Genomic DNA, 17,724 nt, shown 5'->3' with positions numbered 1-17,724 from the left:
GGTGTGAGCTCAGTGCCACATAAACGGAACACCTCCTGCCAAAAATGACTCAAGAACCTGCTGTCCCTGTCACTCACTATGCTCCGGGGTATCCCATGTAGTTTGAAAATCTCCCTAAAAAAGGCTTTAGCCACCTGTATTGCCATGTAAGTAGTAGTGATGGGAAGGAAGTGTGCATACTTCGTCAACCTATCTACCACCACATAGATGCAATCTCGCCCTTGGGCCTTAGGCAAGCCTGTAATGAAATCCATGGATATGCACTCCCACTTCGTGTCAGGGATGGGAAGTGGCTGTAGGAGCCCTGCTAGAAAGGTGTGCTCTTTTTTGTTCTGCTGGCAAATAGGGCACTCTCTAACATACTGCAACACATCTGCCTTGAGCCCCTTCCATGTGAATCGCTTGTGTACCTGCCTGTATGTTTTGAAGTATCCAGGATGTCTAGCTGTAGGTGAGTCATGAAGTGCTCTCATAACAATACGCTTCACCTTCGATCTTGGGACTAAGAATATCCTATTCTTGTAGGTAATCAAATCATCCACAAGTGTATACCTGGTATCAACAACTGTCCCATCAACAATCCTGGATGCCCATGAATCTCTAGCATACTCAGCAATGATCAAGTGCCTCCAATCTTCTGATATCTGAATCATAGCACTGAGATGTGGTCTACGTGACAATGCATTTGCTACCACATTCTGAGTCCCTTTCACATAGGAGATGTCAAAATCATAAGCCTGTAGTTTACTAACCCACTTTTGCTGCCTGTCATTGAGATCTCTTTGTCCAAGGAAATATCTCAAACTATTGTGGTCAATTTTAATGCAAAACTTACCACCCACTAGATACTGCCCAAATTTAGCCAATGCATGCATAATAGCCAACATCTCCTTGTCATATATACTAAATGATCTCTCTGGCCCATGGAGCTTCCTGCTCTCAAATGCAATGGGATGCTTGTCCTGCATCAAAACAACGCCAATACCCTCTCTAGATGCATCACACTGAAGCTCAAATGGCTTCGAAAAGTCGGGTAATGCTAACACAGGGCATGTAGTCATGATCTCCTTGAATCTCTCAAAGCAAGCTTGTGCCTCAAGTGTCCAAACGAAGGCTCCCTTCTTCAGCAAATCTGTCATAGGAGTTGCATGGCGTGAATACCCACTGACAAATCTACGGTAGAAACCACACAACCCAAGAAACCATCTCAACTGTGTCAGGTTCTTTGGAGTAGGCCAATCCACAATAGCACGGATCTTATCAAGATCCATCCTTACTCCCTCTGCACTAATGATGTGACCCAAGTACAATAGCTCTGTCATGCCTAAATCACATTTGGAGTCATTAGCGTACAAGGACTTCGATTGTAGGATCCCCAAAACTATCTCCAAGTGCTCAATGTGCTCCTGCCAAGTCCGACTGTAAATCAAAATATCATCAAAGAAGACTAACACATACTTCCTCAATTGGTGATGGAAGACCTCGTTCATGGTGGACTGAAAAGTAGCTGGCGCATTGGTCAGCCCAAATGGCATGACCACAAACTCAAAATGCCCACAATGACATCTGAAGGCAATCTTCTCAATATCCTGCTCTCTAACTCTGATCTGATGGTAGCCGGATCTCAAATCAATCTTCATGAAGTAACATGCACTGTGAAGCTCATCAATCAACTCATCAATCCGTGGAATAGGGTACCCGTTCTTGATTGTCCTTTTGTTCAACACCCTGTAATCAATGTACATCCTTAATGTACCATCCTTTTTCTTCACCAACACAACCGAAGAAGCAAAAGGAGACTTGCTAGGCCTAATGTGACCCATCGCAAGAAGCTCCTTGATGGTTTTCTTGATCTCATCCTTGAACCTCTTAGGATGCCTGTATGGTGTAATCATCACGGGTTTAGCACCCTCCTCCAACTCAATAATGTGCTCAATACCTCTGTTTGGTGGTCTGCCATGTGGAATGTCGTTGAAGACTCTGTCATACTTCACTCTCAATCGATATATATCTGGATGATACTCTGTCTTATGCTGTCCCTCCTGTGTAGGCATGAGAGTACATACGGCTGCTCACTCAATGTCATCATGTCTAGCTAACCTCTCCAGCTGTCTGAAGGAAATAGTCTTGATGTCTCCACTCCTGATGGCTCTCAAAATTTGTTGCTTCCCATCCACTTCAAACTTAATCTCCATGTCCTTCAATCTAAAGGTGACCTCTTCCAATGAGCGCAACCACTCCATCCCAAGAACAATATCCAGATCACCCATGTTGACAACATGGTAGTCCGCCTTGAATTCATAGTTGTTCAGGCGTAAGGGAAAATTTCTAACCATCCTGTTACACTTAGGAGTATAACCATCAGCAACCTGTACCCACAGTCCCTCAAACTCCTCAGTCATAATACCACGACGCTCAACAAAATGTGCATCAATGAAATTGTGCGTAGCACCTGTATCAACCAAAGTAATAATTCTCTGCCCTGCTAGAACACCACGTAGTCTAAAAGATCCTTCCTGCTAAATGCTAGACAAGCATGCCTCTTGGAAGTGCAACTCAGGCTCCTCCTTAGTCTCTGGAGTTTCTGCTTCTGCCTCGGGCTTTACATCACTATGATCAACCTCATGTGCAAAATTATCAGAACCCGAATCCTTGTAGTAAGCCCACATAACCCTATTGGCCTCCCCTTAGGCCTCATAGGACAATCATGATCTTTGTCGTAGGGACCTTTGCAGTAGAAACATAGCTTCTTCCTGCGCAAGTCATTCAATGTCTCCATATCCAAAGGTGCAGTAGACTTACCCTTGGTGTCAGCTTTTTTGCCCTTGTTTTTATCAAGCTTCTTATTGTCCTTAAATGAAGAAGTGCTCCTGGAGGTGAACCTGTTGGAGGGTGCTATGAGCTCCATGCTCCGTGCCTTCCTCATAGCCTCCTATAATGAAGGGGGATCGAATGCCTTGATCCACCCCTTTAGAGGTTCAGACAACCCCTCTGTGAATAATATAACCAACCTCCTCTCGGACACATCCTGCACCATCACTGATAATCTCTGAAACTCACTGATATAGACCTCCGAACTGTCTGTCTGTCTTAGCTGTGCAAGATCACGGAAGAAGATCTCCGAGTCTTTCTTATCAAAGCGTTCTACCAATCTATCCACAAAATCCTGATAGGATGTCACTTGATTATGCTGCAATGTAACCATACCATGTGACCACCAATCATGTGCTGCGCCCTCTAAATGCAAAGTGGCATACTTGATAGCATTTGTCTCTAACATAGGCCTCAATGCTAGGAATGTATCTAACTTATGGATCCAGGCTTGTGCTATCACTTGTCCACTGCCGTAAGGTGAGCTTGCTAGCAACTTGCTGCAACTCACTGTCCTGACCTCTTGTAGGCCTCCAGTTCTGCTTGCTACTCCTCTTGTGCTCTCTTCTCTGACTCAGGTAGCGATCAAAATTCAGCAACTCACGAACATGTGGAGGTAGTACCTGCCATTTTGCATCTGCAGCTTGAAGATCATCCTAAAAATCCTCTGGCATATAATCCTCTACTGCCTCCTGGGTCACCTCTCTAAGGAATGTAGGACGTGTAGGCCTGTTTGCAGTCCATGACCTATGCCTAGAAGCACCTTGTGAACCTGCTACACTCCGGTTATCCTGCTCTGGCGTCCCCCTATCCTGTTCCTGATTATGTCTGTCCTGTGGGTTCATGCGCTCAACCATGGTGGTGAGTGCTTGCAAAGCCTGAGCCATCCACTCTTGTCTTGTAACCATTGCTCTGAAAAATTCCCTTGTTTCTTGATCCTCATTCCTATTATCTCTTGGTGGGCTACGCTCTTGTTTGTCACCCATGGTGTCTGGCTGCCTGTCAAAATCTTGTTCCCTGTCAAACAAAGTTTGCCTGCGAGTGTAAAATCTGTGAGAGCCAACCCCAGTTGGCTGCATGTGATTGCTAAACCCTCAGGATGGCAGGATTTAGCTCTGATATCACTCTAATGACCTTTGCCAATAGGCCACTAATAACCATTAATACTGAACTGTGGAATTTTGTCAAACACTTGGCATGCAACCTAAATACACTGCTGAAAGTAAAATGCTGAATAAAAGAAATTGTTGTGCAACAAATCTACTCAAATAATTGATGTAAAATAGTGCCAATATATTCATTCAATGATAACCAAATGCTTTTACATATGTTATTCGTTTTTCAACTCAAGGCATTACAACATGGCACATTACAAACAAACCCTTACAACTGAGAATTTCTTGCAATACAACTGAAATGAAAGAACCTGGATTGAGCAAAAAGCTGGAGATTGAATGTTGAAGACAACATGACGAAAATACAACCCCAACCTGCCCTCAAACTTGCTGTCCGTACAGCCTGTAGGTACAACCATACATGTACGGACTGGTACGACACTGGCAAAAATAAATGCTAGGCTGAAAGGTGCCGAAAATGCTATGGAAATAATTTCCAGGCTCCAAGGAAAATTCTCCTACAAAATAAAAATCAAACTCCCAGCCAACAGTGAGGATATGAGCAAAAATGTATGTCCAGGCTGAAAATCGACCCCTGCTGGAAATGTTCAAATAAGCCCAATTTGAAGTAGCTGAATACCACTTCCAAAGTGCAACCCTTCAAAGGATATTTCACCACCTCAGTTATGCAAATCCTTAGGAAATTCCGTTCCTAATGATCAAATGACAATCTGTAGACCAAGATGGCGCCACAAATGCTCAAAGAGAAAAGTAGTGTAAACTCAAAACTTGGGATGTCCAAATGAGAGGCCAAACACTCTATTTATGCACTTTTCTAAGAAGCCTCTAAGAACTTCTAGAAGTATCCATAAAATATTCTTATGAAATCCCTTTATAATGCACTTTTATAAAAAGTAACTTTATAAAATAAAAAAAAGTGCAACTCAACTCAAATTATAATTTTTTGGCCCCGCATAACACATAAAACAAAAATATAATAAACCCCATCTCTCCTAGAGCAAATAAGACCATCCAATCCCCAAATAATCATCAGAATGACTCTCTCACCAAAACCATTTGCCCACGAGAGTCCATGATAGGCAAATTCACTTAAAAATAACATGTCATTGAAAAGGGGACATGACACATTTTAGGTTAAAAATATTCATGACCAAAAGCACGTTGATACGACGACTTTAGAACTTGCATTTGTCCGCATTTGCATGCTGATTCGTGACCAAAAGCACGCTGGTGTTCAACTTCGAGTTGCCCTGCGACAACATGAATAGGGTTTTAAATTGTAGTTTCCAGACATATTGCATATTATTTCATTAAAACTATAGTTACATATAAATAATTTGATATATCCAAGTTTGCTTGATAGTATTTTGGAAATAATTTTTTAACTTCAATAAATTTTATTTTTAAAAACTTTAATATATTTTATTAAGAATTTTTATTTAAAACTTAATTTATTTTGTAACACTAAAATCAATATATATTTTATTTTGGTAAATAATTAAAAATTAAAAATACATAGATAGCATGTGTTTTAATTTTTAAATTTCCTCTAATACTATTTTATTCTTTATCTATATAATTTAACAATTACTATATTGTATTGTAATTTAAGTTTACTTTATTTAAAATTTACTATAGTAGTAAATTACTAATAACTTTGATTAATATATGGTGGATATCTCAAATCATTATGCGTTCTACAAATTTGGTGTGAATGTGCATTTTTACACATATTTTAAGAAATTATATGTTTTCAAATGTTTGATAAAAATGCCGATTTATTGCCGATTTTTTCGCCGAGTTTTTGCCGATTCCGAATTTTTCAAAAATTTTAGGCTGGCCGAGATATTGCCGATACCGAGTTTTCAAACTATGCCTTAAACCATCAAATCTGGCCCTTCCCCAGATTACATTGTTCAAATCTATGAGTACTTCATCATGTTAAGCCTTAAAAGATTGATTGAAAGGAGGGAAATGAGAGTGTGTTTGGGACCGAATTGCCAAGATTAATGTCATTCTTAATCTCTCAGCTCTCTCAAAATTCCTCCTTTACAACAAAGACTGGCTTCACATATGCAAGACACCTCAACCTCCAAATGACCTTGACTAAGGGCCTAGGACTTGAAAAAATGTTGCTGTCTAGACTTCCTAAGACCACTAAGGTCTACAGCTGAAATGAAAAGAGGGTCCTCATTTGCAATGGGGCAATGGTGTGGAAACTACACAGGAAGACCAAAAAGCTAATGTTAGTATTGTCATTGTGTTAATTTTTCATCATATCTAATATGTGCTCTTGTGTTCCATGTTGATGTGTATATAGGCTACAAACCAAAGTCCTGTGGTAGTCAGTTTCATTGCCTGCGGTATGGTGGTGATTGATAAATAGTGAAGAATGTCTACTGCATCCTGGCATTTATGAAAGAAAATAGGTGTGGTATGGCAGTGGAATACTAGGGGTTACTGCATTAGTGCTCAAATTCGAACAAGCAGCTGTGTGTCAGTGGCAAAGGGACATATAAGCATCGAGTGTCTATCGCTATCCCACAATTGTAATGAATGTGACTTGCAGGTAAGTAATACAGTACCGACACAAGTCCGGAGAAGAGCTTAGTGCAACACAGTGAAAGTGGTGTAATACCGTTTGCGGGAGAGCACTTCAAACAAACATTAGTTGATAAGGTGTATAACATTGCACCATGGAGATATTTAGGTTCCAGAGCAGTAAGTCAGTAGATATAACAAGTTATAATAATAGCAACTTTATGGTGTCTAACTCTTAAGCCCCCTTCGGTATGGCAGTATAAGAGGAGCAAATTCTGAATTCCCCTCGGGTATGGTGTCTAAATTATAACAATTTATAATTACAGTAACACAATCAATAGAATGAACGAGAAGTGACTCTGTAGGGATAATCTGAAAGTCTTTGCCAAATGAAAGATCAACAATTTAACACATTCATAATATTGTCTTTTATTCATCAGAACAGCAAATGCAAGCCAAGTTTGATCGTGTTCATTTTCATCCCCACTGAAAATTTCGCCTAGTTTATTCATTCTTTGTATGCGATATTACTTTTTAAAAGTAATCTCACTCTGTGTTTACTGAGTCTTACTATTCATCAATCAGACACAACGTTAGCTTTTTCACATTCTTGTCTGACAAACACGGCTAACTCATTAATTAGAGAATACTTTATATTATATATTTTGTGACTGTAATACCAATTTATTTTGTGGTTTATCTTGGCATTCTTTTATTATTGTCTATGATCATAAATTTGAATTTGCAAAACTATTGTGGATATCTTGTTTTGATTGATGCTGGGAATAATGATATGTGATGGTCTTTTACAGTCTTATTATTTTATCACAAAGTTGCGTGGATACAGATACGGGTACATATACGGTATCAGATATGGGCACAGTCCATTTTTAAGATCCCCAATAGACACGGCTGGACATGACATTCATAAAAAACACATACGCATATTTGTAAAAATCTTCTAAGTTATTATAGGAGAATTTCATTACTTCAAAAGCAATATTGACACGTAATTACTACATAAATAATTATAAGTTGATTTAACAATTTACAATATGCGAAAATAGTAGAGTTGCATTGGAAGATAACCCAAAAACATGGGTGGCTGAAGTAGAAAAACATTTCATTTGTCTTTCTCACTTGCTGTAGATTTTGTTTATACCAAACTATTATTAAAAAAATTGCATGAATGAAGTTTTTATTTAATTAACTTCAGGAAGATTAATGCCATTAAATTTTTTTCAAATCACGTAGCATTTGGCATGGTTGGCAAATCAAGGTATTTTAGGCACATGTGGATACAGTTTCTGACATGTATCTAGGCTGTATCGGATATGTATTTGTTTCGGATATGGGGATATGCACACCTAGGAAGGGACAAATTTGTATCAGGCTGCTATGTTTAATTGTTGTTGTTATCACCATTGTTCTCCAAATCTAAAACTTTTGTATATTTTGATTGCCCATCATTGTTGGTTACTGTAACATCCGGTTTTCCCGGGTCTAAATTAACATCTAACATACTCAAGAAAATACAGTTATCACTTTATCTTCACAGGAAGACAGTTATATCATTCATGTTCATGTGAATAAGATTTACGGTTAAAATTAGTTAGACAAAATTTCTTAACTAAAGACTTGAATTACCATCAAATGAAATTACTACAAAAATTGAAACCACATACCTCGGAAAATTGAGATCGAAATCAAAATAGGGATGCTTCTGCAACCACTCGAGTGAGTCCACAGATACACTATAACAATTTCACAAGACAACTAACATCTAAAAACCGCTATCTCAAAATCAAATGATGATCACAATTAAATACCACTATATTTAAAATTAGGGCATCACATACCATTGTAATAATTAGGGCATCGTTTACCATCGGTTCATTTAGGGCTTCTGATACCACTGATTCAAATGGGGCTTCCGCTACCACGGATTCAATTAGGGCTTCTGATACCACAGATTCAAATAGGGCTTCCGCTACCACAGATTCAAATAGAGCTTCCGCTACCACATATTCAATTAGGGCTTCTGATACCATTGTATCAATTAGGGTTCCCACTATCACTCAATCAATTAAGGCTTTAGATTTCTTTCCTACCGATTACTTAACTGTGATCGTAACACAAGATTAGAAAATATACTTGTCTTCGTTATTCATATAATTGAAAAACAATCTATTTCTTGCACACAGGTGTAAAATAACGGTAACAATGAAATAACTCAATTTAATCTTACCTCTTTCTAAATAAAAGTGATAATACCTGTTTCCGATAAACAATTGAATGCATAGTTATCTCTGTTTGACGCACGACTGACATCTTCGGGAGAGGTGAAACATTGTTAGGGGCTTAACCACACAACCTCAGACCAAATCTTATCCCCTCATGATCTCTAACGAGAAAGGCCCTCCCTACTTGGAATAGACAGGGGTCATCTTGCCATCCTCTGGCATCCTGGTATCTAGACACATCTCTCGACTTGACCGTAGGAGAAACATTAAACAGGGTCTTGCATGAGCCATTAAGATTTTGTCTATATATTTATTTAATCTGAATTCCATTCTTGTTTGTGCAAACTCTCTACACCTCCTCACCATTTCAAGCCACCATGCCGGTGATTCGCAGGTGCTCACGAGTTTATATTCACTATATTTGCGTAACATCTCTTCACTTATATTGGCATCATTGCTTGGTGAATTTCTCAGTATTATGGAAAATTATGAGCAAACTACTCTTATCTTTTATAAGGAATTGTGACAGAAATAAAAACTTGTTCTTGAGATCTGCAACATTCATACAAGTTCTTGATGCCATTTGAACTCTTTTAATCTGATACCGATCAATTGAAAATAAAGAAGTTAAGAAGAAGTTTTTCATGAATCTTCAAGGTTCAACAAATTTCAGATACATACAGGAAAACAGGGTTAAATCCATTTTAAGGTTTCAGACAAGTCAAATCCAATCTGAGAACATTCAAACGTAAAATATCTGTTCAATTATGAATCCATAGATCTTCATTTCAGTCTAAAGCTTCTCAATAAACATTACCTGTCAATCACCCTTAGTCTGGATTATGAGGTAAGTCATTCATTAGAGGACACCTTTAAAAGTTTGATGGTATAAATACAATACGAGAAGTGAAGGACTTGCTAGACAAGAACAACCAATCCACGCAACATCCATCTACAGATATATAATCTAACATTCCTCTCCACAGTAGGAGTCATGGACGATAGTTATGAAGGAAAGCCAAGCCAAGAATAAAAGTAATTCCTACTAGAAAACTATATAAATGCATACTCCTACTTTGGCAACAGTATTTAGTTTTACATGGAAAGATGAATATAGTAGGACATCGACTGGCATAACTCTATGAACAAAGGAATTAAAGGATTTTATTACTATTGGAAACATGTCATCAGACCCTGTGATGATCCGACTAAGACACTATGCTTATGCACACATTTTCCAATCCATGTTACGTATATTGGACGGCAGTATTAACTTGCTGATTTGGTAAACAGTAAAGGAAGAAGGATAACAAACTGTATATACAAGGAGTCAGGTTTGATACAACTCACGTGACCAGTTACTATGACCCCCTCCTTCTGCGGCCGGAAATGGTGCTCTTCTGCGATTTTCCTTGCTCTATACTTATTGAAGAATAAGCACGTGATTGAGATAGAAGGACGGAATGCAGGCTATGTGATTGTTATGGTTCAGAATTCACTCGGTTTTATGTATCACGAATTCAGGTGTTGGAATGGTGACTGAAATTTACAGTGGGAAGAAACGGAAGGGCAAGCTTGTGAGGTCGATACAAATCTTAGAAAACTCTTGACCTTGCTTAGACACATTAGTATATGAATAGAAAGGTCACCGAAAAGCAAAGAGGAAAAAAGAAAGTTATATATCAAATACAATCAAGGGAATTCTATTAAAAAGGTTGCTTTGTTTCTTCCGCTACCTTCAGTTACCAAGAAAAACTCTTTGAATGCATCATCAATTTGAATTGCCAAAATATAAAAATATTCTCAATGATGCCAAGTGTTAAAAACAAGAATATAAAATAAAAAGGATGGAAAGAGAGTTGAAAGATTATAACTCGAAAATTATAATAATTCAAAAGTTATTATAATTCGAATCTTATTTAAAATCTTATATGTACATTTAAAATCACTTATTAAATTATTAAATTATAATGGTGTCAAATCATTTTGTATCATATGTACATTTATAAATATTCATTAAAATAATAATATGAAAGAATATTAAAATCCCTTTGAGATACATTTATATATATTTTTTCTCAATTATTTTAAGTAAATTTATTTATTTAAATAACTCATGCGGGTCCCGCAGATGTATCCTGTTTCAAGTCGCTAGGTCCTCAACCCATTTGCTCAATGATGGTGACGCTCCTGCCTAATTCTTTTCTGACAATGCTTCCATCCCACTGACATGCCCTCTGCAAGGAAATTCTCCACCGTTAAATTATATTATCATTTTAAATAATCAGAATGGTTAACCATCTTCTAAATTCTATGAATTTGTGATTAACGATCAACTAACATGTCATTTTCACTTGAAATCATAACAACTAACTATCTTACCATTTCGCCAGATTATAACAAATTAAACTGCCAACTGACTTCATGCGAACCTCAATAGCTATATTTCAAATTAGGTCAAAAATTGGGATGTACCACTTACAATTTGTTTTGTATTTTGAATCTGGATTTTATTTGGTTCAAGACCAAAATTAATCACAGAAATATGTCTAGAGATGCAAGATTGTCCAACTAAATATATTTAGGTTTTGTGCACTTTTGAAATATCAAAGACAATAACCTAGAAGGTAAACAATTGTTTGAACACTGTGTTTTTTTTTCATGCTTTTTGTAAAATTGGGCATTGCTTCCTCCAGGTTGATGAAATTGTTAATTTGAGCTCCCCCCTCCGCGATAGGTACAAGGAAGCTCCTGCTGGGTTGAAAAGATGCCTCAAATTGTCCATGACAGATGGGATTCAGCGTGTTTTTGGTATTGAATACAGACCGATCAAAGATCTCAAGGTGCATTTGCCAGCAGGAGTGAAGGTAAATGATTGGCACGCTATGATATTTTATTAAAGAAGGATGCTGAGGGGAAAAGATGTATTATGTAAGAGCTTAATGCTATGGTGTTTGTTCTAAGCATTTCCTTGCAGTTACTATCAAGCAGCGATTAAAAATTTGTGAAATGACTATCATAGAATTAATCATGCATATTCACGTACCTGCTCTAGTAGTTAGTATATATGTAATTTCTTTTAAGATTGACTGTAGATTGTTTAATGCTTTTGTGCATTTATGCATGGTATTATATAAATATGTGCGTCTTTTACATACAACTATGGATGTGTAGAAATTAGTATTTTTTCAAATATAAACTTTGGAGGCCAGATATGTGATCGATAGAATTTATGACGATGGTTTGGATTTGAATGGCAATCCAGTGAATGATACACTAAATTGTTGGAACTTGAGATATTTTAGGTGGAAGCAATAAATTGCAGTAATTGTGGCATCTGACAATTGTGAATTATAACAAAACGATCAATGAATGAGTGGAAATAAAAATAGATACAAAGAGAAAAATATCTTCGCAAATGAACTAGGTCTGTACAATCACCTTAAGCAGACATGCAAGTTATTACTATTTGATTATTATAAAAGTTAGGTTGCAGTCTTTGAGATATGGTTTAACACTGCCACACTTTTTTTATCTTCTCTATAGATCCTCGCTTAACTCAAAATACCACTGACCAAGTTTGTTGTGCTCTTTGCGATGTTTAATTATATGTGTAGCTGCATGGTGCAGAGTAGATGAAGCAATCCAATGGTAGAACCCAAAAAGATATTGTAGAAGAAGGGTTGACCAATCTCAAGTATCCAAGGAGCTATGTTGTGAAGTAGACCTTAATAGTCTTTTGGTTATTGCTTGAAGAGATGGGACTCTTTGAGAAGAGGTGTAATGCTTCCGCACTTTTTCTTTTTAAGTTTTTTGTGCGGTGGCCTTTCTTTGTTCTGTGAAAGATCCCAAGGGATTCTGAGGTAAATTGTGAAGTTAGTTTTCTATCAAGTCTTTTTCTTGTTTTCTAATTTTTTTGTGGGTTATATAAAGAATGAAACATAACAAATCTCAAACTAATTCTCAAACAAATAAAGACAGAAACAAAACAAATTCTGATCTCAAATTTCTAACTACTGGATTTTTATTCCTGAAGACAAGAACTGCATACCCTTACTTGTCTGTACGACTTGTTAAACATAAATAATAACGAAGTTGATATGTTTGGCTGATAGTCTTTGAACTGGGCTCCTTTCCTGTCTCACACCTGCTGATAGTGGTGACAAATTCTTATTTTTCTGTAAATACTGCTGCTGCAAAGGTTCAATTTCTTGGCTACATTATTCTATTCACCTTCTCTATTAAAAAACAACCTGAATATAATCAATCTTTCCTTTCCCAAGGCACCTATGATTAGGGGTCTGAGGTTCCTTGCACGTGAAGCATAATTTTCTTCTTCTTAACTCATTTCTGGTTTCTAAATCCATTCTAGGAGGTGTGGACATATTCTGATTTGTAGATTTCAGACTTGACTTTGACCCCTTAAACGGTTTCTTGGGGGACTACAATATAGAAGATGAAGCATCTAAATCATGAGCCATCTTGATGGCTTCCTATAGAGTGTCTGGTTACAGCACTTGAGCAATTCCTCTAAACTTTTCATTCATTCCTACAACAAAGAACATAACCTCCATCAAGAACCATGATGGGAATTCTTTGAATTTCATCAATGTAAGAATCTAGTGAACCACTCTGCTTGCGCTAGGCCAGCTCTCTGTAATACACCTCTACATCGTTCGTGTCAAAACAGGTGATTAATTTATTACTGAAATCTTCGTATGAATTAATCATCCCATGATCCTGCGTAATAAGACAATGGTGCCACCAATCATACGCTGCCCCATCTAAATACATTGTAGCAAATTTACTGGCTTATGTTTCCCGACATGAGTTTAGGCACTAGGAGTGTATTTAACTTGTGTTTCCATCCACGGGTTGATGTTTTACTGCTGCCAGCAAATGTGGGAAGAATCAATTTGTTCATAGCATGTTTCAAGTCCTTGTTTTGAGTCTTGGGACTTCTATCATGCCTTGTCCTAGTCATTTCTCTTCACTGCCCCATGTAGCACAGAACTGAAGTTTGCTATGACCTGATCCAGAAGCAAATCCCAGTCAGTATGCATTGCCAGAACACTATCCGGAATGGCTACCGCTGCTTCAGTGTTTTCCACTTCCGCTTCACCATTTTTCTCAGCAAAAGTAGACATTAATGGCCTATCAGATGAATATGTAGGTGCTCCTACACTATGAGGGGAGCTAGTTGCACTACCACCTTCAGTGTGATGACTTTGAGACCTCCTTTGACCCATGTTTAGCTTCTGTATAGCTACAGTAAGCTGCTGCAATACATCAGATACCTGTGCTTACCCTATTTGAATCGCTCTTTAGTTTTTTCTTACTTCTCTATCTCTGTCACCTGCCATTTTTGCAACCTGTTCTGTACTTGAAGAGCCTCTACAAGTTCAATAACTAATCTACCTCCTGAGAATAGGGGTAGTTTCCAAATTCTACTTGGCTCTCTGCGGTATTGTTGCATTCAATTGCAAATTACTCATAGGCTGGCCGGTTCGAGTGCTATGATACCACTGTAATATCTCTATTATGTTTAAACTTCAAACTTCAAAATGATTTATCAAATGTTTGTTATTTTAGACTGTACTGTTGGATTATTCACTGAGAGTTTGTTTCAATAGTGCTGTAGGTGACGGTTTCCAATTTCATTATAAAATCTGCAGTTTATCTGAATGGCCACAGGCAACTTGGCAATTCCCATACATACACAGTATTTAGAATAAGATAAAACTCTTCGGCATCCTGACGTAACAGTTCATTGCACCAGACCAAAGCATTTACAAACATTAATATTGTCACTCAGCATACAAGCAAGCATTCATCGTAAAATTCATTGACAGTTTCACGCAAAATTTACATTCTCCACTATATTACAATAACAAAGTGTAGAGATCGAAATGGTAGAAGGAACTAATCTGACCAAGGAAAACAACACCTGTTACAGATAATGGCTCAGATTCTAATGCTGAAAGTTTGATGTTGCAACCTATAGCTTCACTCGACTACCTAGAATATCATGCAATCAATTGTGCAACAATTAACGTGGTTTCTGGGAAGCAGCTCGGAATGTAACTCAAATGAGCTGACTCTTCCTTCAATGTCTTGTAAATGGTTGTCGACGTGTCAATGGTATCGTAGGATTGTTTCCAACCAATTATACTCAGTTTAGGCCCTTCTGATAATGAGTTCACAAGACGGGGAAGAGGTACAGTCTGCCTACACCTTGATGTCCACACACGATTTCTCCAATCGGAAACTATGATTCAAGCAAAGTCCCAACCTGTTTCAGAATACTTATATTGTTCCACCTTCTTCATTTCAAAGCTTTAACCAAGTGCACACAAAGGAGAGCTCTGTAGCAAACTCCCACTCGAGATTGGATTGGCACCCAACTTAAACTCAATCCAAAGCGTGTCACCTCTAGGATTTGCAGACAAAAAAGCAACCAAAGTTTCTGTTATGAGATTTCATCACATTCGAATGCCCTCCTCCCATGCAGGATTCTGTACATTTTCCTTGAACTGTGCGAGTTTTACAATTCAGAGCTGTTACAAGAATGCGCTCGAAAACAGTTGATCAAGTGCAGTCAACATATTTGATAATTGGAGGTGCATAATATAAAGTCCTCAACCAAAAATATAACTTAATAATTAGTTATTAAGACATCAATTAAAACTTCATATTATTGACAACTTATTTCAAGGAGCATGTAATGTTCCCTTTTTTTGGGACATTATAATTCAATGTTGTCGGCTCACTTCGCCTAGGTTTCGGGGGCGAGAAGGTTCTTTACGGGGTTCCATTCGAGATTTGACCTAGACATTTCCAGTTTCAGACCCATTAGAGCAGTTTTTGGTAAGTAAACAGAGCTCAGTATTCTTGATATCTCAGTGTTGGTTTGGAAGTGTCTCGCCAAGAGCTTTCCAATGAGCTATTGCATGTGCTTATCCGAGTTCGTTTGGTCAGTTATTTTAATGCTTGACGATTATATGGTTTACTGGCTAAGTGACTTTTAAAGTCATTTAACTTGTCACTTTATTTTAAAAAAAAGGTACTATGTTCACTTAAGTGACTAAAGGACAAAAAGGTGATTTATCCCACATTGCTTGAAAGAACGTGCATCACATTGGGAAAGGTGATAAAGGTACAACAAGCTTCACATAGGAATATATGAAGATTATAATATTCAAAGGGGAGTTGGAAATAGTTGCTGGTTAGTTCTTCTAGGATGCAAACCCTTGAAGAAGTTTTTGAAGGTTGGACGCAAACCTAGCCTTCTTACAGGTTTCATCTACATTGCTAATCTGACTTCCATTTTTGTTTATAAGATTGGATTACTTGAATTGTTGCAAGTTATTGTATTGTTGTTGTATAATACAGTAACGCATTTTGGTTATTTGTGTTGATTCCTGGTTTATATATGTACTTTCTAAATATTGGTGAAATAAAACAAAGTTTTCTGAGTTTCCTTGTATGCAAATCTGCAGGTTACAAGTCAGATTAAGTTCTGGAATTTATATTGAATACTGGTTTTTCTGTTCGGGTATAAACCTGCACTTTAATATCATGGGTTTTTTGGTATAATACCTGGAAAGGGTTATTACAGAGCATTATAATAAATCAAACTTCATCCCCAGGCCTTGCAACACAATGCGTGACTACCCAACATACCTTCAAATTTGATAATTAGCCTACCAAGATGGGGAAAATAGGCTAACCGAGTCCCCATAAAGGCTAGGGAAGGAAAGGGTACCTTACATTAATGCAACCGGTTTATCCAAAACTGGATTGATAGGAGACAGAGTTTCCAAATTCTTTCCTTCAAAGAATCAAACCTCATCTTATAAGTGGGGAAGTTTGTATTCTAAATTTATGTCTAATGTCTTTCTACCATAGTGTCTCCTCATAACATATCATCACACCGCTTCATTTCCAATACTAACTGATGCATTCTTATCTCATGTTAATCTTCTCTTTTCAATATTTAATTTGTTGACTGTGACCTGCAATTAGTCTCATCACTAACTGCCGCTCAATGCCTTTTAACAGTTGTTGTAGTCATTGTACTTCTTCAAAAGATATCAATTAGATAATATAGTTTAAAGGATGCTGAGTTGTAAATATCTGATGGAATCAATATTGTCATGGCTTCTGTTGGGAGAGGCTGCCGCTGGGATCTTATTAGATATACCCTTAAGTACTGCCTTAACCATTATACGTTTGAATAATTCATGTCGACCTTAATCCACCTCCATCACACTCAATGATGTTCCTTTCGTATTATTGTTCCCTAGCTTGATTATTATTAATACATAGTTAGTCACACTGCTCTAAGGATCTAGTCATTAATGAAACTTTTGTTCTTCCATGTAACAATTACCTATATCATCTTATCATCATTGCCTTTGTAGAAAAGGATCTGGCTCTTTGTATTGTCCTAATCACCATTCTACAATCCTGATATTGAGCACTGACCAAATATTCTCCTATCTCTCATTTTTTGTTGTCTCCTTCAAGTTCTTTGATGATGACATGAATTGATAATTTGATGTTCTCCTAAAGACGACTTGCGACATTTATAATAGTCAGTTCTTTGATTACTATCTTGTCCCAACACCACATTATCCATGGGTCTTCCAAATAAATTTATGGTCTTGAGTCTTGACAGCTGTTAAGTGTTATCTGTAAATCTTGACAGTTAACAGCTGTAAGTCTACAGATGAATTGGCAATTGACACACAGTAGACTACTACTATTCAATCTATAAGCTTTAGTGTCGTGCCATAAAAGCAAATAGGGGGTAGCTCCCAATAGGATATATTATGGTAGCCCTTATAACAATTCCTTTTCACCAACCCTTGGCTTTTCACTAACCCTCTTATAAACACCATATTCCCTTAGGTCACGACTTTAAGTTGCTG

The 17,724-nt window shown here is 37.4% G+C and overlaps 1 protein-coding gene across 2 annotated transcripts in view; it reads left to right on the top strand.

Moving 5' to 3' along the window:
- Window positions 1-17,724, top strand: part of RMI1 (recQ-mediated instability protein (DUF1767)) — a 314,057-nt gene that overhangs the window by 26,075 nt on the left and 270,258 nt on the right. For both annotated transcript variants that reach the window (XM_089807777.1, XM_089807778.1), the window contains exon 2: window positions 11,488-11,658. In XM_089807777.1, the coding sequence (XP_089663903.1) occupies window positions 11,488-11,658 (171 nt within the window). The remainder of the gene's footprint in view (window positions 1-11,487; window positions 11,659-17,724) is intronic.

This window comes from Cupressus sempervirens, chromosome 10, assembly GCF_028749045.1.
Source record: "Cupressus sempervirens isolate cs-2001-9-10 chromosome 10, ASM2874904v1, whole genome shotgun sequence".
Lineage (NCBI taxonomy): Eukaryota > Viridiplantae > Streptophyta > Pinopsida > Cupressales > Cupressaceae > Cupressus > Cupressus sempervirens.
Note: the sequence above shows the minus strand (reverse complement) of the source record. Positions and strands in the feature narration are given on the sequence as shown.